Source organism: Panthera uncia, chromosome A2 (genome assembly GCF_023721935.1).
Source record: "Panthera uncia isolate 11264 chromosome A2, Puncia_PCG_1.0, whole genome shotgun sequence".
In the NCBI taxonomy this organism is placed as follows: Eukaryota; Metazoa; Chordata; class Mammalia; order Carnivora; family Felidae; genus Panthera; species Panthera uncia.
The window spans coordinates 13,337,789-13,363,652 of record NC_064816.1 but is presented as its reverse complement, the minus strand read 5'-3'; the positions used below and the strand labels follow the sequence as shown (position 1 = coordinate 13,363,652).

The 25,864-nt window shown below is 50.4% G+C and overlaps 1 protein-coding gene across 1 annotated transcript; it reads right to left on the bottom strand.

Moving 5' to 3' along the window:
* Positions 1-2,957: 2,957 nt before the first annotated feature.
* NCAN (neurocan) lies at positions 2,958-25,508 on the bottom strand. Its single transcript, XM_049642564.1, has 14 exons — positions 25,135-25,508; positions 23,850-24,263; positions 21,414-21,588; positions 21,176-21,303; positions 20,290-20,610; positions 18,841-19,428; positions 17,180-18,652; positions 13,214-13,330; positions 12,049-12,162; positions 10,329-10,487; positions 9,234-9,316; positions 6,832-6,976; positions 5,909-6,091; positions 2,958-5,379 (listed from the first exon to the last, which is right to left on the bottom strand). The coding sequence occupies exons 1-14, from the start codon at positions 25,292-25,294 to the stop codon at positions 5,234-5,236; spliced, it is 4,206 nt and encodes a 1,401-aa protein (XP_049498521.1). The 5' UTR covers positions 25,295-25,508; the 3' UTR covers positions 2,958-5,233.
* Between the last annotated feature and the right edge of the window lie 356 nt (positions 25,509-25,864).

Here is a 25,864-nt window from a genome sequence, read left to right as displayed (position 1 = left end):
GTGTGCAAAACTGGATGGAGAGTTCTTGTATCAGGAAGGCAGAGAGGTTGCAAATTTTCCCTGGTGCGGAGGTGGAGTAGGGGTGGGATTGTGGCCCGAGAAACATTCACAGTTTCTGGGATACGGACAGAGGGAAAAGAGAACAAAGTGTAAAACCGATTAGGCTGTAGAAGTGAGATGGTCGGTGTAACTGCTCATCCTTCAATACCAGATGTGACAGCCCTCCAAGAGACTCAAGCCACTCATCTGAAGGCAGCGTCCAGCCCCTTCGTGAGACAGCCTTGGGCTCCAGCTGACCTTAGCTTCCTTGCATGGGGGAATGGTGAGAGGCGAATTTCCAGGGATGAGTGCATGGGATTTCTTTCATCCCGCCTTTTCCCTGCGGTTCCTTTCTCCCTTCCGCGGTTCCAGTTCCCTATTTTGCCTTGAGTATGTAATTTTCTAACCCCCACTCATACAATGAGAGTCTAAGGGGCTGACACCGCCCACTCCCAGTTCAGCCAATGAGTGCCGTGGCACACCTCCCCGGGAAACGCTGATTGGTGCAGGGATGGTTAGGGAGGTAGGCTGACTGGTGAGACTGAGTCCTGGGATTTTAAGAAACCAATTCGACCAGGGGGACCTTCCTCCTACTGGAGTTGCTGCATCTCCCACCTAAGGGAGAGCTAAGGGTTGGTAAACTGGATAGAACCCTTTCTGACGCCAGATATTCAGAAAAACCACTCCTTCCTATCGTACAGCCCTCCGTTCACTTCCCAGAGAACTCCAAAGTTTTTATGTGCCCTTCCGGAGATGTTTTATGTTCATTCAAACAAATATGCATATGCATTTCCCCCCCTATTTTTACACAAATGACATTTACACAACATTCACACTGTTGTAGCATTTCTATCTAGTTCCAAGACATTTTTATCATCCCCAAAGAAAACCCCATACTCATGAAACAAACACTCCCCATTCCTCCCTTCCCTACCCCCCTGCCCTGGCAACTGTTTATGTACTTTCCACCTCCAGAGATTTGCCTATTTTTGTAATTGATTTTTTAAAAAAATGTTAAGTACTCTCTACACCCAATCTGGGGCTCAAACTCATAACTCCAAGATCAAGAGTTTCACACTCTACCAAATGAGCCAGCCAGGCGCCCGTAGATTTGCCTGTTCTTGATGTTTCATACAAACAGAGTCATATAATATATGTCCTTTTGTGTCCAGCTTCCTTCACTCAGCATAATATTTTTGAGGCTCCTCCATGTTGAGTGTGAATCAAGACCTTATTCCTCTTCATGGCTGAATAATATTCTGTGGTATGTGTATGCCACATTTTGTTTATTCGTTCATGAGTTAATGGACATTTGGGTTTTTCCCCCTTTTGGCAATTGTGAATTATGCTGCTATGAACATTCTGGTGCCATGTATACTTTTAAAGTCATTCTTCTTTTACTTAACAATATATATTTGAGATAGTTTCCATCACCGTATAAAGATCCCCCACCCCCATATCCTTTGAACGTTGGCAGGTTATTCATTGTTTGGATGCACCGTCATTTTTGTAGCCCACTTCCTAACGGCAGATGTTTAGAGTCCCCTATTTTGCTGTGAATAAGTGCCCACATCATCTCACACAAGTATAACCAGAGGAGGATAGAGGATATCAAGAGTTGTTGAATCAAGGAGTCACGTTTGCCACTTCGATAGTGGTCTCCACCTTTTCTTAGGGGTGGGGCCAGTTTATACGCCACCAGTAATAGATGTACTCCCCTCTTTCCACACATCCTAATCAGCATTGTGTGTTATCCCTTTTTACCATAGTGAACCTGATAAATAAGAAACGGTATCTCGTGGTGCTTGTCACTGGCTGTTCTCTTATTATGAGTGAAACCGAACAAACATTCTCCACTTTGACGTTAGGTGCAGGTGGTTGAGGAAGTCATAAATCGTTCTCAGGTTGGGTATGCTGTCATCATTGATCAGTGCAAGCCTCCTCTCCTGTTAGATTTATTTGATTCTCTTTTTAAATATGCTCTTCTTGGGGCGCCTGGGTGGGTCAGGCGGTTATGCGTCTGACTTCAACTAAGGTCATGATCTCATGGCTTGTGAGTTCAAGCCCCTCGTCGGGCTCTGTGCTGACAGCTCAAAGCCTGGAGCCTGCTTCGGATTCTGTCTCCCTCTCTCTCTGCCCCATCCCCACTTGCTCTCTCTTTCTCTCTCAAAAATAAACATTGAGCAAAATTTTTAAAAATGCTCTTCTTTGTTCATCCTGATGTTCCTGCAAAATGTGTATTATTTTGTTGAATATAGGTTGTAGTTTAAGAGCATCTGTATTTCCTTTTCTGTGAACATGTTATTCACATCCTTTGCCTATTTGGCTATTGGATTATTCGTCTTTTTTTCCTATTGAATTGTAGGAGCTCTTTATATATTAAGACAAGTCTTTTATCTCTGATTTGAAAATTTGTTTCCAAGTTGGCATTTACCTTTTGACCTTGTTTATGTTTTTTGTTTTGCTTTTTTTTTTGTTTTTTTTTTTCTTTTTGTCAGTATTGCTTTTAGGATAAAGCCTAAACTCCTCACTACAGCCCATATGGCCCTGAGTAGTCCATCCTCTGTGTCTCTGACCTTGTTTCCTCCTACTATCTACCTCTATCACTCTGCTCCAGCCAGTATGGATTCCTTGCTGTTTCTCAAATAGCCCACGTCCCTTCTGGAAGAGGATATTTGCCTCTTTCTTCTGCCTGAAAGTGTCTTCCTTTTTTTCCACTCATCTAGTTAACACTACTCCTCCGTTAGATCCCATCCACCTCCTCTTGGAAGCCTTTCTTGACCACCTCCCGGGGGCATGTCTGTCTTGTTCACCATTATCTCCCCAGCACCCAGCACAGTACCTGGCTTATAATACCTGCTCAGCAAGTAGTTGCTGAGTAAATTAATGAAGAAAGGTCTCAGGAGGCGACAGGCAGGTTGAACTGTTAAAAAATTTTATTAAAATGTCCAAGAAGTACATTAATATCCACAGTGTCAGATACCACAGACCCACAGAACACTGCAGCTCACAGCAAAACCAGCAGAACCCGAAGCTGTTCACGCGCGCACACACTCACACGCATGCCACGCACGCGGCACACGCAAACACACGCACATCCCAAAGGGAAAGACTAAAAGACAAACCACCCACTTTAGAAAAGACCATAGCCCCCTCCCACCAGGGAGCTGGGTGGAGGCCGAGCAAGGGACTAAGGGGGCCAAGGGCAGGGAGCATAAACCAAGCCCCCCCCTAAAAAAAAGTTGCACCCCCAAGCACCACCCCCAAAGGAAAATTATTTTATGACATGAATTATTGAAGATGTGTTATTATATTTTTAAAAGCAAAAAAAAATTATCAAAGCAAGAAGGCAAATGTACATCCCTGGGCTTTCTCTATAACTATAAGGTGGAGCAGGAGATAATGTCTATAGCGGGGAAGACTGAAGACCATGGTCAAGGATAAGGGTCTAGTTTGCACTTCTCAATCTTTTCCTAAACCTGCCTGTGCATATGAGAGAGTATAATTATGCTTCAGTCCATTCCCCCAAAGTAAAGGCGATGTTTGGAATCAGACAGATGAAGGACCAAATCCTTTCTCCTGTCTTGGCTGTGGATTCAAACCAGTGCCTTTCTCTTCTCTGAGCCTCAGTCTTGTTATGTGTAAAATGGGGAAATAATAGTTCCAAAATCACTGGGGTATTGAGAAGATTCAAAGAGATAGTGTGGGAGTCCTTAGCACAGTACAGACTCCATAGTCGTTGGCTATGATTATTCCTTCCCAGGAGGAATATAGGCTCAATCAACACATTTCTTTCTCTACTGAACCCTTGGACCATCTACTTTCTTATTTTTCTTTCTTGCAGAGGGCCATTCCCCACTGTAATTTTTAACACAGGTCCACAGACTTTTCCCAGAGGAGAGGAGTTCAGAGGGGACAAAACATGAAGGATACCATGGGGGTTTTCCCTGCCAGAGATCAAGGAGCTGAATCCTGGCCTCTGGCTCGGAGAACTATTTTACAGGTTGCCAATTGGGGGAACAGATTTAGTCAGTTCTTTCCCACTTAAAAGATTTTTAAAAAGCAATGAGAGAAAAAATGTGTGTGTCTCTATGTGTGTGTGTGTGTGTGTGTGTGTGTGTTTCAGTTTTTAACGCTGTGCATTTCTCTACAACATGACCGCAGGAAGATGTTACTACTTCAAGTTTTAAGCATTTCTAGTCCACCAGGCAATGAATGAAGACAGGGATGGGGCAGGAGTGGGGGCAGGACCCAGGGCAGGGGCACTACCAATGTCTCTGGAGGGACGGGGATGGGCACTGAGCTAGAAAACTTGGCACCTCCTTGATCCAGGAAGGAGGTTCTTTGTCTCCCTGAGAGATGGAGGGGGAAGAAATCTGGGCTCATCAAGCCCTAAACATCCTCTCATCTGTGTGTGTGAGAGAGATTCACCACACGTACAGAACCACCAAATCTCAGCACTGGACTAGACCTGGGAGGGTAAGCAATACACCTTCCTTCTATTCCCGTATATTGCTCTGACTATTCTGACCCCTAACTCTGAGGGCACAGAAGGAGGTTATTCTAAAAACATTCCTAAAATTCAGTACATAGGAGTTCCATACTCCATTTATCCACCAAGACCAGAGAAGGAACTTGCGCTGAAGTCCAGGGTGAAGGAAGACAGCTGTCAAGTTCAAGCAGTGTGTTTCCATGGAGTTCTCTATTCCCAAAGCCAATGACCTTAACTAAAAGCTTCAGCCTGCATTTAGTAAACCTGCACATCTGACAGTTTACTAAGCCTGATCTTCTGGTGTGAAAAGCAATTCCTTAGTGTGAACCCAAACATACACTCTTGCACCTTCATCAAAGCCTTATTTCAACAACTGGTAATCGGCCTTGCCAACAAAAGACTTAACCAATGCAAAGAATGATCTTTGCTGATTGTGCTTCCCTTCACTGGGAGATGGTCCCAGAGTTCAGCCTGACTAGAACTGACTTTTCAGATACATGGCTATGCCTGCCAAGAGGACCTTGTGTATGTAAGAAAGAGGAGAGAGGAGCTTTTTACAAAGGATTGTGGAGGCGGGGGGGGGGTGTGGTTTGGGGCTCAGGGACTTCTAGACCCTCTTGTTTTTCTCTGGGCTCTGTCTCCCCAGGTGAAGGCTCCGGGGAAGGTGTGGGAAAGGGGTTGTGCTTCCTTTTGCCTGGTTCTTCAGCAGAAATTCCCTTCTTCCTTCTCCCAGTCCTCTGCTGGGTGTTTCTTGTGTTTTCTGCGCTCCTTGTGCGATTTATGGTGGTGATGCTGGTGATGGTGCTGGTGGTGGTGATGATGTCGCCGCATCCGATGGGACCGTCTGGCTGCAGGGAAGTGAGGGAGGACAAGGAAGCGGCAAAAGGTGGTGAGAGGCGGGTGGCCTGATATAGCGGGCCTTTTCATGGAAAGGAGAAACGAAGGAAACACCAGGCAGGCTGGTAAGTTCTCACTTATCTGCAAGGCTGCATTATCAGGCAGACATTCGGCCAGATCAAAGTGTGTAGCAATATGACGGGGGTTTTTTGTTGGTTTGTTTGTTTTCTGCTTCTAAAATTTTTGTTAATGTTTATTTTTGAAAGAGAGAGACAGAGCACAAGTGGGGGAGGGGCAGAGAGAGAGAGAGAGAGAGAGAGGGAGAGGGAGACACAGAATCCGAAACAGGCTCCTGGCTCTGAGCTGTCAGCACAGAGGCTGACGTGGGGCTCGAACTCATGAACGGTGGGATCATGACCTGAGCTGAAGTCGGATGCTTAACTGACTGAGCCACCCAGGCGCCCCAGTAATATGACATTTTAATTGGAGACCACAAATAACTGGAAACCTGTGTTGGGGTGTCTGGGGACAGCCACTTACGTTTGGTGCAGACGATTTGGGGCTGGTCCCACTTGCCATCGCTCCGGCATCGGATGACGGCCACATGGTGCTGGGTAAATCCTTCATCACATTGGTATCGTACAGTGGCATGAACATTATACTTGGCCTTGCGAGCACCAATGGGTGAGGCATTCTGTACTGCTGGAGGGGGACCACACAGCACTGGAGACAGAGAAACCACCGGTAAGGGAAGTGACCATCAAGTCTGGGGCTGAACTGGTTTCTTCTCTTGTTGGGAATAATTATACCCATCAGCAGGTCCTGCTCTTCACTCAGTTGTGACCTCACATGGACAGAAGTGACGGTGTCTGTCTCCTCTACCTAACCCAGGAGATCCTTAGGGGCGGGAACCTCCTGGACACATCCCATCCTCCTTAATCCTTACCCATGATAGCAATGAAGGTGGGAGATAAGAATGATATGAGTAAAGGAAAGGAAGAAAGGACATGAAAGCTGTCACGGACACATAAGTAAGAATAAGCAAAAGTATAAGAGAAAGGTGGACACGAGAACGCGTATAAGTGTTCCCTTAATATGTAAAGAGCTCTCACAAATCAATAAGACCAACAAACCTATAGAACGTTATGCAAAGGAGATGAACTTGCAGGTCACAGGAAAATAAATACATCCAAATAGCTTATGAACCTATGAACAGTCGGTTATTCTCATCCTTAAAGGCACGCAAACTCCCCTAACAAGTAGATCTTATTTTTTCACCGCCCAGATGAACAAAGAACAAAAGATTTGAGAACACACAGAGTTGGCAAAGGTCGGGAAAAAATGGGCACTCTCACACAGCACTGTAGTGAAAATTGGGCAGGGCTGACTTACATTTACACATTTAAAGAAAACAAGGACCCCACGAAAGGCAGAGGCAAGTGGTGGGGAGGGTAGCGGCATACCTGTTCCCTTCTTACAGACATAGGGGAGGTTGTAGTTACAGGGAACGTCGTTCCAGCGCCCGCTCTCATGTGCAACCATCACCACACAGTCCTCCCCACCCGCGAAGAAATTGTCAGGCTGGTTCTCCCGCCAGTTCTCATATTGCTGCAGGAATAGGGAGCAGAGAGGCTCAGACTCCGTCACGGCTCACTGTAGGACTCCCCTGGCCAGCCTACTCAAACTTGAAGGACTCAGTGTTTCTATCTCTACAACGGGCACCGTTCTGCCGGATGGTGGCCTCCACTGCACCCGGAGTCACCCCTCCTCTGGCTGCAGGGCTGCAGTGCCCTCTTCCTTGGCCCTCCTACCTGCTTCCTTTCTCCCTGACAGTCTAATCTTCCACCTAGGTCACTCTGAGATAAATAGTTGAGCAAAGGTCCAGGAGGGATTCCCGGAGAATACAAGCGGATAGCTGAAGACTCAAGGGTAGAAATGATGCAGGAAGGGAACAGAATTCCAAGCAGAGGGAACAGCTAGCACGAAGGCCCAGAGGCAGGGCGGTGCTTATCCTGTTTGAGGAATAGAACAGAGGCCAGTGGGGCTGGAGCTGCTGGGCCGAGTTGGGGTATGGTGAGTGGGTGGGCAAGGGCCAGTTCTTGCGGTAGAGGAGGTGGATTTTTTCTTATTTTTTATTTTAAAGCAGGCTCCAACGCAGGGCTTGAACTCACAACCCCGAGATCAAGACCTGAGCTGAGATCAAGAGCCAGATACTTAACCAACTGAGCCACCCAGGCGGCCCGAGGAGGTGGACGCTTTGAAACTGTGGTAAAATACATATAACGTAAAATTGACCATTTTAACCATTTTTACGTGTCCGGTTCGTTGGCATTAATAAGATCCACAATGTTGTGCAATTATCACCACTGTCTAATCCCAGCACCTTTTCATCCCTTCAAACAGAAACTCTCTCCCTATTGGCAATCGCGCCCCATTCTGCCCCGCCCCCAGCCCCTGGCAACCACTGATCCACGTTCTGCCCCTGCGAGTTTGCCTATTTTAGAAACTTCACGTCAACGAAATCACACACTCTGTGGCCTTCTGGCCTTTTCCACCGAGCAGGTTTTCCAATTTCATCCACACGGTAGCACATATCAGCTTTTTACCTGAATAGTATGCACCGTATGGATGGACCCCATTTTGTTCATGCATTTCTCTTTTGATGGCCATTTGTGCTGTTTCCACCTTTTGGCTACTGTGACGAGTACTGTTGTGGACACGAGTGTACAAATATCTGAGTGAAAGATCTTTCTTCTTTTGGGTATCTACCCGGGGGCGAAGTTTCTGGGTCCTGTGGCAATTCTGTGTTTGACTTTAACTTTTTGTGGGCCCGCCAGACTGTGTTTCACCGCAGGAAGAGGTGGATTTTTATCCTGAGAACAACAGAGAGCCTGAGAGGACTTGAAGCAGGGAGAATCCTGATCTATGATTTTGAAAAGGTCCCCGTGTATAGGTTTTCCTTTTCGGGTGGACGCGTTCTGTAACCAGATGGAGGCGATGGCCGCACAACGTTGTGAAAGTATTAAATGCCACTGAATTATACGCTTTAAAATTATTAATTTGGGGGCACCTGGCTGGCTTAGTCGGAAGAGCATGCGACTCCTGATCTCCGGGCCATGAGTTCGAGCCCCACGCTGGGTGTGGAGATTAGTTAAATAAAACATTTTTCAAAGGGGGCACCTGGGTGGCTCAGTCGGTTAAGTGCCTGACTCTTGATTTCGGCTCAGGTCATGATCTCATCGTTCGGTTCCTGAGATCGGTCCCCATGCGTCAGGCTCCTTGCTGAGAGAGAGAGAGGGATTCTCTCTCTCTCCCTCTCGCTCTGCTCCTCCCCCAATCGTGTGCTCTCTCAAAAGAAATAAACATTTTTTTTTAAAAGAAAACTTTAAAATGGTTAATTCTATGTTATATGAATTTCACCACAATTTTTTAAAAAGTCCGCCTGGCTGCCAGGTGGCGGGGCTAGAGGGTAGGTAGCAAGCGTGTGTTTTGGAAGGTGGGGCTTGGGGGGCTGCTGCAGGGGTCCCGGTGAGTGATGAGGGAGGCTGGTCAGGCAGGGGGCAGTAGGGAAATGGGAATATCTTAAAGTCCATGGCTGGAGGACCCGGCAGTGAGCAAGAGGAGACCTCAGGCCCTAGTCCTACGTTTATAACTTCAGTCACCGGGTGGGCCGGGTGTTTACAGGGCTGGGAAGTCAAGGGTGACCTGGAACTTCGCTGAAGCTCCTTTCCCAATCTCAGAGCCACGAGGAACTTTCATGGTTGATTTGCACAAGAGGGTAAAGTCAGGCCAGAGCACAGAGCCCACGCGGCTTATACACATCCCATCGTTCTAGGGAGACCCAAGCCTGGCTCCTGCCACTCACCAGCCCCGTGTTGTCCGTCCACTGGAAATCCCTCTCCACGATCCTGTCATTCAGGCCGATCCAAGTGTTTTCACGCCCAAAGCCTGCGAGGTGGGGCATCCTGAGGGCTGGGTGCCCACCCCTCCCCCAGCCTAGGCTGTGGGCCGGAGGAGGGGTGGAAGGTATGGGAGGGGAGGACCCAGCCCCTCCCCCAGACTCTGTGTGGGCTGAAGGCGGTGTCCCCCCCCCCACCTTCCCAAGCAGATGAGAGTGGGGGGGGGGGCATGAAAAGGGCTGGAATTAGGCTCCAGTCTTGCCACGATCAGTGGCTTAAACAAATAGCCACAGGAAGGAATAAACAGAGACTCATCAGGTTTTGCAGAAATTAGAGTAAGGGATAGGAGAGCCAGCAGGCCGGGCTGGACCAGGCAGGCGGGTGAGACCTAGTGAGGGAGTCAGTCACTGAGTGTCCTCAAGGATAAGCATGTGTTTGATTACATTGAGGGACAAAACAAGAATGAAGGAACCAGGGAGTTAACAAATGAAAGAATTAACAGGGGATGGGATGGGGAAAATGTGAATCATTGGATGGATGAACAAATGGCAGAGGGATAATGAATAAATCAATAAATGCCAGATTTAATTGATGCAACACTCTTTTTCTAGATTTATGCGGAGCTCCTTCCTCATTTCATCCCCCACGTCACAGATGCTTCTTCATTGCCCTCTTTCCCCTGGCTCTGTTTTACTTGTCATCAGTGCACTTAGGACCAGCTAAATTATAGTATAGATTTATTTAATTAGATATTTACTTGTTTGCCTATAGCCCTTACAAGAATGTCAATCCCTGCAGACAGGACAATATGCGTCTCACTCACTGCTGTGTCCCAATGCCCGGAACGGTGCCTGGCACATAGCAGATACTCAGTAAATATTTGGTGAGTTAATGAATGAAGTGAAGTATGAAATAACAAGTGAATAAATGGACATATGAATTAAAGTGATCAGGGCTAGCATTAATAAACACAGCTTCAGAAAGGTAGTGTCTTCAGGACCCTAGGGGATGCCCTGGCAAAGGGACTGCAAGGGCCACCCCGCCCACTCCAGAGTCCCTACTGTTAATGAAGCTGTGTTCCTCGGGTGAGTGGACGCTGGTCAGGTGGCCCGCTCGGCGGCGGCAGTCCCTCTCGGCGTCCTCCCACGCCCGTCGATGGGCAAAGTAGCGGTAGCAGTGGCCCTGGAACTTGTGCCAGCCGTGGTCACAGCCCTCTGTGTCTGGGAGGTGGGATGGGAGCGTGAGGGAGACTGGCCTTGTGTCAAGGCCTGCCCTGCTGGTCATGAGCACAGCCAGCGCACCAGAGAGAAGGCCAAAACCAAGGTCACTGTGGGGCCAGATCACCCCTCTTCCTCCCCCCATCCTCCTGAGGCTCTGTCCCCCCACCCTTTTTACCTCTCCCCCCCCATATTCACTTCTTTCTCTGTCGCAGGAAGATATTCAACTGAAGATCATTACACCCATCCCTCTCATCCCAACTCTGATGTCGCCTCTGATCTGGCCGCACCCTCTGTGTGGACCTGGGAACTCAGGAAATGGTCTCAGGAAGCCCTAAAATTTCTCTCCCGGCAAAAGGCTCAAATAGACATTTCTCCGCAAAAGATATACAGATGGCCAATAAACACATGAAAAGATGCTCAATATTGTTAGTCATTAGGAAACGCAAATCAGAACCATGATGGGACACTATTTCACACCCCCTGGGATGGATAGAATTAAAAAAAAAAATGGGACATCTGGGTGGCTCAGTCGGTTGAGCCTCCGACTTCGGCTCAGGTCATGATCTCACGGTCTAGGAGTTCGAGCCCCGCGTCGGGCTCTGGGCTGACAGCTCAGAGCCTGGAGCCTGCTTTGGATTCTGTGTCTCCCTCTCTCTCTGCCCCTCCCCCATTCATGCTCTGTCTCTCTCTGTCTCAAAAATAAATAAACATTTAAAACAAAAATTTTTTAAAAAAAGGAAAATAACAAACGTTGGCAAGGATGTGGAGAAATTGGAACACTTGTACATCGCTGGCAGGGATGTAAAATGGTGCAGCCACTGTGGAAAACAGCCTTGTAGTTCCTCAAAATGTTAAACACAGAATTGCCATACGATCCAGCCATTGTACTACTGAATATACACCAAAAAGGATGGGGGGAGAAAAAAGGAAAACGTTGTCCAAACAAAAACTTACACACGAATGTTCATGGTGGCACTATTCATATTAACCACAAGGGGGAGACAACCCAAATATCCACCAAGCGATGACCGGATAAAGAAAATGTGATCTCTCCTTACAATGGAATATTATTCAGCCATAACAAAGAATGAAGCAATGATACACACTGTGATGTAGATGAATCTGGAAGCCATCATGCTGAGTGAAAGAAAGCAGACACAAAATGACACATAGTGCATGACCTCATTTATATGAAACATCCAGAACCAGCAAATCCATTGAGACAGAAAGTAGATTAGTGGTTACCAGGGGCCGAGGGAGATGGAATGGGGAGTGACTGCTAATGGATATAGGATTCCTTTTTGGGGTGATGAAAATGTCTTGGAAATAGCTAGAGGTGGTGGTTGCACAATATTGTGAATGCACGGAATGCCACTGAGTTGTACATTCTAAAAAGGTTAATTCTATGTTACGTGACTTTTATCCCCAAAGAACAATTTGTCATCTGTTCAACTCACGGCCACAGAAACAGAGATGGAGACCTGAAGCATATGTGAGAAACATGTGGCCCAGCAACCAGCCCCCTCTTGGTACTGTTTCTGGGGTCTCGGTAGAGACTCACCTTTCTCGCAGAGGCTACCCCCGTAGCTGGGGAGGCAAAGGCAGACGAACGTGTTGACCTCATCAATGCAGGTGCCTCCGTTCTCACAAGGGCTGGAGACACAGTCATCAATATCTGGAGGGGTGGGACTGAGTTAGAGGTCAGCCTCCCCTTGGCTCCCAGTCCCCACAAGGAACCAGGCAGAAGATGAGGTCATGGTCCTACCATCCATCCTGGACCTGCGTGAAGCAACGGTGGTCTGCGCAGATGGCCCAATGACTCTGGAGGTCAAGGGGGTGGAGCCTCAAACAATTAGCATGAATTAGCATTAATGAGAGCAGATGCCACTGGGCCAGCTGAGAGCCAGAGTGTGTGGAATGCTCCACTGGCCTTCAGAAGAGTGAAGGTTATACTCTGGCAAACAGACTCCTAGAATGTTGAAGATGGAGGGTCCTACCAGAATGTGGAACTTGGGGAAACTGAGTTCCATAACATTTGCAAGGACTTGCACAGAGGCACAAAGGTAGAGCTGTTTATAGGTAGAGCTAGAAATCAGTTGAACTAGATATCAGCTGAGCTCTCATTCAACCAATTTCTGTGTAGATTGTGCCTGAGTGACTTGGGCAAGTCACTTCCCATCTCTGGGACTCATTTTCGTGTTTGCAAAATGGTGATAATAATAGCACCTCCTCAAGAGTGGTTGTCGGTGGAGGGTCCATGGAAGAGCTCACGAAATTACATTGCTTATATTTATTGTTATAATTCTATAATTAGTATGGTTGTGAAATGAAATAACGTGCAGGGCTCAAGATTTATGTCATTTATATTTATTGTTAAAATTTCCTAATTTGTCATGTTCCCTGTGTTGGGCTTTGGGGCTAGGAAGAACCCCTCTTGGATCAGGGAGGAATCTGAGCCTTATCATTTGTCTTTTCCTCTCATCTCTGCCTGGTAGTGATGGGTGGCAGGACACCTGAGCCATGGTCCCCAGGACAAGAGCTCAGCTGTTTGGTGCTGCTTCACCTAATTGGGACTGAGTTACTGGATCCAAAGAAAGGGGGAGGAGAAGGGAGCATCTGAAGCCGGCCTTTTATCCCTCAGTCCTCATGGGGATGGCTGCTGAGGTAGACCCCAGGGTTCTGATCCAAACAAGTCTAGGTTCAGATCCTGAGTCTGGGGCACTCACCAATCTCACAGTTCTCCCCGGCGAAGCCCTGGTCACAGGTACAGCCGTACATGGTGCCGTTGGCTTTACAGGTGCCCCCATGCAGGCAAGGGTTGTTCTCGCAGGGATCCAAGGGGGCTGCAGGATGGACAGGCAGTGTAGAGAGGAGGCAGGCCACCATGTCGTCTGCCTTCCTGGAATCCAGACCTAAGACTCCCCCAAACCCTCTCTGTGGAGTCCCCTCTATAACTTCCCAATAGGCAGTTGCAATTGTCAGTTTCCTCTTGCATTCTCCTCTAATGAGGAGCTTATTCCTTTCAGGAACTGCCCCAGAGCATCTGTGGGCCACTCTGCTTATGGAAACAGACTGTAGTGGAACTAGCTTCCTAAAGCTTCTTTTGGGAAGTCTCCCAGAACATGGATTTAAGTGCTTCCCTGACTTGTCCCTCTCTTCTGGACATGGCCTGATGGCCATTGCGCTTCTCACAACTTGGAGCACAGAGGTGGATGTAAGGTCCCAGGTAGGGTATGAACAGCACTAGCCAAGAGTGAGAACTATCACCTCCTTCATTCTGGTGGCTCAATCTTTTTTGATGCAGTGGTTGGAGAGGTGCTGGATTATTGTAGTTATAACCACGGGCTCTGGAATCAGAGAGGTTAGTTCAGTCCCTGACTCTGCCACTCATTAAGGACCCTGGACAAATTACTTCTCTGAATTTCAGTTGCCTCATCCACAAAATAGAAATCAGAACAGTTCGTCCCTCTCCCGGTCCTGACCATAATGCCACGTCCAGCTCTGTCTATATCAGCTTGAGGCATCTTCAGAGGTCTCAGCATTGCTCTGTATGGATTTGGCACTCAGGGAGCATTGAGGAGTATGTGTCCTTGTCCCCCTCCCCCACCATTTCCCCCCTCAGCTGGGCTTCCCTGGAAGCAGTTGAGTCTCCCCTCCCCATCTCAGAGGCCCCGATGCCTTGGTGGGTGGTCTCCACCCTGGAGCCTGGGAGGCACAGAGCGAGAATTCTCATCCTATCCCAGCCAACCCCCATCCCTTATCAGGGCAGCGTCCAGTCCTCCACTGTGTAGACACCAGAACCAAGGCCCAGAGAAGAGCAGGGCCTGGCTCGAAGCCACACAGCAGAACAGTACAAGAACCAAGACTGGCCTCCCAGGCTCTGTTCTGAAGCCCAGTTTAAGGTCCCCCTCTCCAACTCCTATAATCCAGAATTTGTTTCTGAATTTGTTTCTTGGCCCAAGGCCTCACGAGATATTAAGACGGTAATAAGCAGTTGCCTCCTCCCTGGTCTGATCTCTGCCGTCTGATCTCTGTTCTCCCTGTAGTCGCCAGAGGTAGCCTATGTAAACCTGAGTTAAATCATGTCCCTCCTCTGCCTAGGTCCCTCCATGGCTCCCCCAGTACCCTCAGAGGAAAAGCCAAAGTCCTCACTGCAGCCCATGGGACCCTGTGTGATTTTTTTCCCAACATCTCCCTGCCCTACCTCCTCCTCTCTTCCCCTGGCTCATTCTGCTCCAGCCATACTGGCATTGCTGTTCTGCTACATGCCAGGCAGAGGTCTGCCTCAGGACCTTTGTACAGGCTCTTCCCTCTGCCTGGAATGCTCTTCCCCTAGATTTCTGCATGGCTCCTCCCTCCCCCCTTTCAGCCTTGCTCAAATTTCATCTGGTTAGAGAGGCCTTTCTGACCCCCCTTCTAAAACTAGAAAACACCCATGGGCATCCCCCACCCTTTGGTTTACTTTTCTCTTTTGCCCATATCACTTTCTAACTTCCAATGCAATTTGCTTATTTACTAAGATCATCATTATTTGTCAGCACCTTCCCCCAGAGCAGTGATGTTCCACACGGCAGCCATATATAGCTATTCAAGTTTAAATTCAAATGGAATAAAAGTAAAAATGCAGTTTCTCAGTCACGCTAACCACATTTCAAGGGCTCAGTAACCACACATGACTGGTTGCTACCATATTAGCATAGCTCCAGAACATTTCCATCATTGGGAAAGTTCTAGAATGTTGCCCTAGAATGTCAGCTTCCACAGGGCAAGGGACCTGGTCTCAAAACGGGGCCTGAAACACAGCGGGCACTCAATAATTGCTCATTAACTGAATGAAATGAAGGTAGCTGCTGGCCCTTCTGTAGCGGTTGGAGCCTGTCCCCGGGGGTGGTGGGCCCAGAGGGGCCTGGGGCTGGTGTATCTGTCCCTGCTATCACCCCTGCACGTGTGTGCACACGCCTGGGGCTGCTGGGTGCTGGGACGCGTGAGCCCCGCCAGGTGCCCTGAGCTGCTGACACCTACCCACGGGCTGGCGGTGACTCAGTCGCTCACTGGTGCTGCATTTATTTTTGGCTTCATTAGCATTTCTGCTACAAGCAGGCGGGTGGGTAGGCGCCTGGGTCTCCCCCAGCGTTGGCTGCCTCCCTCCACCCAGGCTGCCGCTGGCTTCAGTCTAGAGCCAAGAAAGCAGCAAAGTCCAAGACAAATCCAGCTGTAGTCTTAGGGGCTCCACCCAAAGCACTTTCCTTAGCACCCCTAGACATGGTTGTCCTCCCACCTCTCTGTTCACCCCTTTCTAGCTCCTCTGGCTTGGAGCTTCCTTCCCTCTGCCCATCCCGCCCACCAGTCTCTTCTCTGCTCCTTCCCTGGGTGAGCTCACCCCCTCCTCAAGACCTCAGGCGTTTGTTTTTTATACCAATGAAATATGCATTGTATGAGCTAGTGTTTGAGACAGACTGTTGTCAGATGGCCTGGATTCAAATCTTATCATTTACACTCCTCGGGCTGCAAGATTCCGCACAAGTCATCTGACTTCCCTGTGCCTCAGTCTCTCCATCTGTAAAGTGAGGATCTTACTAGAACTTGTTCCACAAGGACATCATAAGGATTCACCAAGTCGATTGCAGTAAAGTGCTTAGAACAAGCCAAGCATGCAGTCTTTAGTGACGCTTCCGCCCCTGCCCAGGGTCTGCTTGCCTCCTGGGCATCTAAGAAAAAAGGCTATAGTCCTGGAGACGGCCGGAGGTGACAGGGTGGGCCAAGAAACTCTGCATCTGCTGTTTGCATTGCCACTACACCTTGCCTTCAAAAAAAGGAGCAAGTGTAAAACCAATTGTGTTAATAAGAGTGTTTTGCAACTCAGAATAAGTGTTTTTTAATTAGCTGCTGCTGCTTTTTTTTTTTTAAAGCTCAATTGACCAAAAAAAAAAAAAAAAAAAAAAAAAAAAGCCAAAATTTGCAGGCTGAGCTAGTGGGCAGACCTAGCCCCAGGGAAACAGGGCATTTGGCTTTCTCTGGACTCCACTAGGCACAGAACAGTTAAGGCTTCCACAGACTTGGGCTCTGATTGAAGTCTGGCCACTGGCCACTGACTAGGAGGCAGTCATACCTCCCTGAGCCTTATTTTGCTTTCTATAAAACGGGGGTGATGTCCACCCCTCCCGCCCCTTCCCAGCACCCACTTTCCCTGTGGCTCGAGGCCCCCCCGACGATCCACCATCACTGAATCCCAGGTGCAAATTCCCACTTGAACAGAAAGCCCTCTTTGTCACGCTTCCTCCCTCCAGCCCCGCGTCAGGGTGCCTGTGTCCAGCTCTGTCTTCCCAGACTGAGGCCTCGCTGAAGGCCAGACCCCAGTATTGCACAGCACCGTCTGGCTCGGAGTGGACATGAACACGACTTATCCCCCAAATCAAACTCCACCCAACGCCTCGTTATTCCCCCCCTCGCTGTGCATCAAAACTAAGGTGTAACTTCACCTCCTGGCCTTTGCCCAGGCTGGTGTCCCTTCCAGGAACACCCTTTCCGCAATTCAACTCTGCCTAGTGAGCTCCCATCTCCAGCATCATCCCCTGCTAGAAACCTTCCCAGGCCCCCCAAGACACTCCTTCCTCCCAGATCTGGGCACCCCAGCCCCTGTCCCCAAGCCCTGACAACAGTGGGCTGGATGAGACCACAAGCTTTGAACTCACCCTCCTCTGTATTTCCATTTGCTGGGGTCCCTGGCAGGGTCGGCTCTTCTCCACTCGCTGCCTCCTCCCAGAAGCCCTCCACACCTGGGCTCCCTGAAAGGACCTCCAGCTCAAACTCCTCTGGGCCCAGGGAGGCCGGCAGTGGGGTTCTGGGAGAGTCACCCGGCACTGTAGGCTCTCCTGAGGAAACTGAGACAGGCTTGTCCGTGCTGGCTGCCGTTGGTGTCCAAGGAGGAAGAACAGGCTCCCCTGGGGGGCTGCTGTCCTGTGAAGGGGCCAAGGCTCCCAGTATTCCCTGGGTCACCATCTGGCCCTCCGGCTCTGGATGGGGTTGGGAGCTTGAGGAGGCCACTGTGGACATGGCCAGGACTCCAGCCTCGTCCCCTTGGTCCACGGACATGAGGGACATCACTACGCTTGAATCCACGGCCGCTCGAGGGCTCAGGGTGGGGCTTTCAGCTCCCTCAACCACATGGGATCCAGGTTCCCAAATCCCACCAGCATCACTGGGGGCCAGTGTGGCCGTGGAATCTGTGGGCCCCGCCATGGCTTCTCCATTTATAGTGGCCCAAGGCTCCAAACTTGGGGTGACCCCAGGAATCAAGAGGACTCTAGGAACACCCGAGGGCGCAGATGGGGGGTGGGAGTCCAGCCCTTCACTGTGCAGTGAGGGCCACGTGCCCTGTGCCTTGTCCGTGGTGGCCTGAGCGCCAACAGTGGGGCTTTCTGCTGTGCCGAAGACCCCAGACTCAGACCCCGAGATGTCTCTCACTCCCGTGGGCTCAGTGGCAGTCTCAGTGGCGGCGAAATCTTCCGCCACATTCCTGTCCACAGCAGCTTGTGGACTGGATCTGGGGCGCTCAGCTTTGCTGGGCCCGGTAGGGCTGGTCCCCCCAATTTCTCCCAAGTCTGCCCTGGGAGAGTTAGGACTGGCTTGTGTGTCTGTGGCTGTCTGCAAAGGAGCTACTGCACTGCCTGCTCTGTGGCCGCTGACTGTCGGGGGTGTGGCCTCTCTACCCTGTCCTGTTGGGCCTGAGGAGAGGGGCAAGGAATGCATTTCTGGATAGATAGGGTCCTGGGGGACAGCCTCGGTGTCTGAGGCAGGGGAGGGTGGTACAGAAGCCACGGCCTCACTATGCCCCTTGACCCTGTTGGCCTGCGTGGGGAGGGGCGTCGGGTTTGGATGAAGCCACAGTTTGGGGGCACGAAGCATGGCCATGACAGGAAAGTCTGGGGAAGTGACCATGGGGGATACCTCCCAGGGGGCACTGCTGGGACCCTCTGAGGGGTTGGGTTCTAGGGCAGTGACCTCTGAGGGAGACCAGGACAGTTCAGGAGCGGCTGGCCTCACACTGGGGCCCTTGGCTTCCTCTAGTTCCAGGCCGGCAACGCTGCTGGGGCCTGGGACGCTGGGTGGGGCCACGGTCGGGGGCCACAGCCAGGGCTCTGGGGGGCTCCTGCCACCAGGGGAACCTGCAACAATATCAACAAGAGTGATTCTAATGATCTCTCAGCAGTTCCTTCTGTTGAGTCCCGTTCCAAGGAGGAGGGGGTTTCTGAGGCTTGGTGAGGCCTGAGGACCCAGCTGGGGTTTGGAACCTCTTTCCCTGTCCTCCTCAGACCCCCAGGCAGGTCCCACCTCTCCCTTGGACCCCACTCACCAGCTCCAGGCACATCCACTTCATTGGTCAGCATAGCCCAAGGGCTTTGGCTCCGGCTATCCCCTGAAGCATCTGTGGCTCCTGTGGCCAGCAGAGGCTCCACGTGATTCCCAGCAGCCTCTGGGGTCAGGGCCTGGGTGCTGGCCTCAAGCCCCACCTCCAGGCCTCGGTGGGGTTCCTGCTGCTGGAAGTGGCGCCCATTCAACCCCTTAAAGCGTCCCCTCCTCCTGGGCACGGGGCCAGTGGGAGTCGCCTCCGTGTGAGCGCCCACTGCCGTGCTGGGGCTGCTAGGGCTGGGGGCCACTGTGCTCGGCCACACCTCTTCAGCCTCCCGGGGGGGCCTTGAGGCTAGCACGAAGCCTCCAGGAGCAGGGCTGTGGGTCGCCTGAGACTCCTGCTTCTCTGCCAAGATCAGAGGCTCTTCTTCCCCACTGGATACTAGAGGCTCCTGGAAGTCAGGGGTGACCATCTCCTCCCCAGTGCTGGGTTTCAGTTCTTGGGCTGGAGGCCCTTCTGCTGACAGAATCTCCCCCTCATCCCCAGATGAGGGGGTCTCTGGGTCTCCATGTGGTGGTGTAGGATGATGAGCTGTGGGAGAAAGCCGAAAAGGTTGTGTTAGGAAGGTTGGCCAGGAAGTTCTGCCTGAAGTCTACCCCCACTCTAGCATGCTGCAGCGTGAACCGTCTGTGTCTCTCTGTTTCTCTGTGCCCCTCTGTCTCTAAAATCTCTGCGTGGTTTCTGGGATCCCCTAAACCCAGAGAGAGGAAGGTGTGAAGTTAACACTCCTACCGTTCAGGCTGGGGCCCACTGTCAAGGTCAGTCAGCTGGTCATGGTGAGGGGTCAAGAGACAGCTAGGTTCCTGGGTAAAGCTCAGGCAGTGGCCAATTCTCATGGGGGCAGGTCAGACCTGGACCATAGCTTCTCCCCCAGGGGGAGGAAGCTCCTAATAAGCGTGGCCTTCCTACAAAGGGATTTTTTTTCCCTCTTACACATTAGTCTTAGGTCCTTGGAGTCAGGTTCCCAGCTTCTGAAACTTTGGTCCCACTCCAAGGACTAGGGTCATCCCCAGTCCCTGGAGGTGTGGCCTTGCCTTGGGGCCATGGCTAATGGAACAGCACTCCCTCCTCCGGGGATGCTTATGCACAAGGCTCCAGCTAAAATATGCTCCACTCAGAAGCATGTCTTTCAGGGACCTTAAGAGATACAGCTCACTCTCAACGGAACGTCCCCGCCAGAGTTTGGCCTTTTCGGGCCCCGACCCTACCCCCAGGGCGGGGCTCCTAGGGAAAGGGGCGTGGGCTTCACCGAGGGCGTGGCTTATCTCAGAGCGTATTTCCAAGGACGTCTCTCCTCGGTCTGGGCTCCGCCTCCACTAGAAAGGAAAATTCCCAGGGGCGTGGCCTTGACCAGGATGTATAGCTTTGGGGCGTGGCTGCCAGGGGACGCACCTTCCAGGGGCTTGACCTTACACGCACCTCGGAAGCAGTAGGCATCGAAGCGCGCTCCGGGCGCCGGGAAGCCAGTGCGGTTGGCGAAACGGTAGACTGTGCGCACGCCGGGGGTTGGGCCGCCGCAGCGCCGGCGCGGCGTCTGGATCGGGTAGCGCACGCTGCCGTCGGCTAGCCAGCCCGGGTCGCACTGGTCCAGGCCCTCGTGCCAGGCCAAGTGCAGCTGTCCCACCGAGGCTAGCGCGGCGCCCTGGCGGCGGCACTGGGCACGCGCGCCGGCCAGTGTCAGGCGGCGGGCCGGGCCCACATAGAAGACCTCGCCTGCGGGAAGGCGCAAGCGAAGGTCAAGCGGGCCTGGGGAATTCTCCCCTGAAGCCCGGGAAGGGGGTCCCACTCTGAACTCCAGCCTGGCCGGGTTTGGGTGGTGGCTAAACAAGGCGGCGACAGCCGCCGCCGCTGTGCGCACCCCCGCCCGCATAGTGGTCTTTACCTCTCAGGCAGTGCTAGGAAGAAGAGGGCCTTAGCTTCTTTTTACAAATGAGGTAACAGGCCTTTGAGTGTGTTGGGCTCCAGAGAAAGGGAGGATCTTGGCGCGGGGAGGGGGCTCAGAGAGTAAGAGAAGGGTAGGAATAGGGCCAGGGGCCAGGGAGGGGGAGAGTCTCAGAGAAGAGACAGGGCCTCAGAGAGAGGGAAGGGGCACAGAGAAGGAGGGGCTCAGGGAGGGAAGGAAAGCTCAGAGAAGGGTGAGCCCAGATATTGGCTGCAGGTTTATAGAGGGATGAGACTTAGGAGAGCTAGGCAAGGACTTAGGGAGGAATGGGGGTTGGGGAGGGTAATAGGTACTCAGGGAAGTGAGGGTGGGGAGTCCTGCCAGCCCCAGACTTACCCCCCAGCTCACGGGCAAAGCAATACACATCGTAGAGTTCCCGTGGGTCGCGCCTCCCATAGCTCCTCACCCCTGGAAGACTGCTACGGTCGCCATAGCAACCAGGACGGGACTGGGTGATAGGATACCTGACAAGACAAGGAGGGGGTCCCTCTCAAATATGTGCGCCTGGGGCCCCCAAAGACCATCTTTCCCCAGGAGCTAGGTCTCCACGTCCCAACCCTGTGTACCCCCTCACCGAACAGTGCGGTCAGAGAGCCACCCGGCATCACAGTTGTCAAAGCCATCTTCAAAGGCAGCCTGCAGGTGCCGTGGGGCTGCAATGGTGGCTGAGCTGAGACGACAGGCCTCTTGGGCCTCTGCGAAGGTCAGTGCATAGCGATCCTGGGCTGCCCGGTAGTGGAACACGACACCTGTTGGGGAACATCCAGGATAGGGGGCTGACTTATGCTGCAATCTTCAAGAACTGACCTCCTTCTTGCAGAATGCCCCTTCTCCCAGTTTGTTAATAATAAACCTGCTCCCCTATGCTGCCCTGTACCATGCCAGACTGATATGACCCCATTTTTAAATAAGGAAATTGGTAACGATGACCATAAAGGGCTAACATGTGTCTAATGTTTACCATGTAGAAAGCATTTATAAGCAAGATCTCAATGAAATCTTACAACAACACTGTGATTATCCCCATTTCCAGAGGAGAAAACTAAGGCTCAGAGACGCTGAGGCACATGTTCCGTTCCACACAGCCAGTATGAGGCACAGCCAAAATTCATAACCAGGATGATCTGACTCCAAAGATAGCACTCTTCATGCCTAGGGTTAGACCTTGGAGGTGACAGGAGGCATGGAGAAGAGGGAGATTCTTCCTTTTAAAAATAAAATACATGCTGGGGTGCCTGACTGTCTCAGCAGGGTAAGCATATGACTCTTGATCTTGGGATTGTGAGTTCAAGCCCCACGTTGGGTGTGGAGATTACTTAAAAATAAAATCTTAAAAACAAAAACAAAGGAATTAAGTACACGTATTGATAGGGAAAGCACAGGTGGCAATGGGAGATCAAGTGGTTCTTGCCCAGCCTGGGAATGGAGTCACAGAAGACTTCCTAGAGGAGGTGACTTGTAAGCCAGGATGGGAAGCATAAATAATGGGCTCACTGTGACTCAAATTCTGATTTAGGATGAAAGAAATGGCTGAGCAAGACAAAGGAATGAAACATTCGATTCCATCTTATCAAACTCCGAGCTCCTGGAAGACAGTGGCTGCGTCTCAGTTATGATTATGTTCCCAGCACCAGACTAGCATGTGGTAGGTAGGTGCTCAATACATGTTCAGTTGAATGAATGAATTGAACAATCCCAGAAGTAGATTTTACTTCCTTCATCACTTATCGGTTTTCTTCAAGGTTTATCAGTTTTGAGCAGCGAGGCCGTGTAAAAGGGACAGTTGGCTGACCCCATAAAATATGCAGTGAGACACTGTTGGGTGGGAGAACACTGTGCTCCAGGACAGGTGGTTCAGGGATTTGCCCATGGCCAGCATAGGTCAAGGTAAATCGACTTCCCAGCAAGAACCCACAGGATGTTTTACACACAACGATCCATTCATTTGTCAATTGAGTCATTTGTCAATTACCTATGGAGCGTCTATTGTGCCACCCCTGTGCTAGTAGGACTTTGCTTTAATAATTAAAAAACTTTTTGTTTTGTTTTGTTTTGTCCACCTTGATCAGTTAGGAAAAGAGTAACACTGGCTATTTCAACAGAAAGAATTTAATACAGGAGTTGGTTAAACAGGTATTTGAGGACTGTTACTTACTTAATATATATTTTCAGTTGGCTATGAAAAGAAAACCTCACTCTTATTTTATTTAAAAAAACATCATTTTATTGTAAAAGGAAATTTGTATTCCTATTTTATTTTTTTAAAGTTTATTTATTTTGAGAGAGTGAGCATGAGAAGGGAAGGGGCAGAGACAGAGGGGGACAGAGGATCCGAAGTAGGCTCCACGTGGACAGCAGAGATCCCATGTGGGGCTTGAACTCACGAACCATGAGATCATGACCTGAGCCAAAGTTGGATACATAACTGACTGAGCCACCCAGGTGCCCTTGTATTCCTATTTTAAACAGAAAGTCAATATCCTTTGTCTTATGTGAAAGTAGGTAACCATGAAAGGGACTTATAATAAGGTTAGGAGGGGCGCCTGGAAGCTCAGTACATTAGGCATCTGACTCTTGATTTCGGCTCAGGTCATGATCCCAAAGTTTGTGGATTGGAGCCCCACATTGGGCTCTATGCTGACAGTGCGGAGCCTGTTTGGGATTCTCTTTTCCCTCTCTCTCTGTCCCCCCCTCACTTGTATTGTCTCTCTCTCTCTCTCTCTCTCTCTCTCTCTCAAAATAAATAAACTTTAAAAAAAAGCTTATGAAATCCTATAAAATACTGTGGTCCACAATAGATGGAGCCAGAAGCTGCTTTGTCTTAGCTAAAAGAGAGAGAAGTATTAAAGAAAGGGTAGCACTAGAGGAGACTTTCTTTGGACTTTACTTTGTCAGAAGAATTGAAAGGGAATCATTGTTCAGGGAGTGATTTCTAAGGTGACATTCTGTAGGTGAGCTTCAGGCTCAGCACCTCCCCTCCCAGCCTTGTCCTCTCCCGTCCTCAACTGACCTGTCACCTCCAGGGGCACGAGGTCCTGCTCATCCTCTATGCCCCTCACCACCTGGCAGCGGTAGAGCCCAGAGTCGCTGGCTCTCAGTGGTCCCAGTAGTAGCGTCGCGTTGGCCCGGTGCCGGGGGTAGGCAGGCAGTGAAACACGTCCCTGCCAGCCCTTGGCCACTCGAACCACATTGTCCTTGGCCACCAGAATAGGCAAGTCCTGCCGCTGGCCTGATGCAGTCCGCACCTTGGTCCACTTGATCCGAGGGGCTTCTCGGCCTGCATCTGGCCATGGTCGCAGGGTGAAGAGACAGGGCAGGGCCACTAACTCTGCCAGCGCAGCCCGAACCAACCCCGACCCCACCTTCTGCATGTGGAGCCCCTTGTTGGCGGTAGCAGAGGCAGCAGCAGTGGCATCCTGTGTGCCTGGGGTGGAGAAGGTGGAAAGAGGACCTGACTCAAAGACAAAGACCAGCAGAGATTGCTACTTCTCTCACTTTACAGATAAGGAGACTGAAGCCAGAGAGGTTAGGTTGCCTACAATATCACAATGCAGTGAACCAATCTGTGATGTGCACCCCAATCTGTGAGCAAAAGAGGAGTCACATGCCTTCATAGCGGTGCATCCACTCAAAATCCAGACCCTGGCTGCCAGGGATTTGACTCTGTCACTGACTCACTGTGTGGTCATGGGAAAGTCACTTAACCCCAAAGTCCAGTAAGAAGCAGCCATTAGAAGGAAAATGTGCTTGAGGAGTACCTTCTTGACAACAGGGGCACTTTATACATAGCGATCAGCTCATTTGATTTTCATAACCATAGGCAGAAGTAGCCATGTCTCACTGTCTTTTTGGAGGGTTGAGGAAACTGAGTCTCAGAGACATCATTGTATTTGCCTAACCACAGAGAAAATCAGGGGGCATTTCCAGTGCCTGGGCTTTTAACCATCACTGGGGAGATGCCAGGGAGAGTTCTACATACCTTATTTCTATTGCCCCACCCATGACAGGCATCACTAATCAATCTCTGCACTGTTTTCACTTTTTCTCTCTCTCTTCAGCTCAGCTCAGCAAAACAGTGAGAGGCAGGAACCTCCAGCCTCTGCTGGCAATGACTAAAAATAACCTCTCAGGTGTCTTGTTCACTTTTGACTATTCAAAGACCTTTTTCATCTATTCTCATTTTATTCTCCAGACCAAGCCAGGGAACCAGCAGGAGAAAGCTCTAGAGTTAAAAAGCTGCCCCATCTTGTCAGTCCCCCAGAACCCAACCTCTCCCACCCCACAAGCTAACTCACTCTGTTCCCCAGCCACAAACAGCAGCATCTGGAGCATCAGGAGGCCCAAGGCCCAGACAGACGTGGCCCCCATCCTGGACCTGGAAAAAGATGGAGACAGAGGGAGAATGGGGGTGAGTACAACCCACCCAGTTAGTGTGGAAGGACCAAGTCTCCCCATTCTGCAGACCTAGAAACAGACTCAGAGAGGCTAACGTGTCACTCAAGGACACACAGTCAGCAAGCAAGGGTTAACCCAGGATCCAAGCCCAGGACCGGCTGACTTCAGAATCCCAGCAGTGAAGTTTCACAGTCAGAAGTAAGGGTGTTAAAGTGAATCAGACCTGGTATTGTCTATCTGCCTGTTCCTTGCTGTGTGACCTTCAACAAGTAGATTAGCTTCTCTGTGCCTCAGTTTCTTTGTAGGTTAGCTAGGGATAACATCAGGTAGTTGGAAGGAATAGATGGGTAAATACAGTCAATATGTACGAAATGCCTAGAACTGCCTGGCATGAAAGAATAGATTTGAGCTGTTTTTTAAAAAATGTATTTATTTAATCTCTATGCCCAACGTGGGACTCGAACTCACAACCCTAAGATCAAGGGCCACATGCTCTTCTGATTGAGCCAGCCGGGTGCCCCTGAGCTGTTGTTATTACTATTATTGTCCTTAACACAGCCAAGATCAAAATCCCATCTTTCATGTTGGCCTCACCCATAAGACTAGGATTCCAGGAGGGCAGTAGCCAGT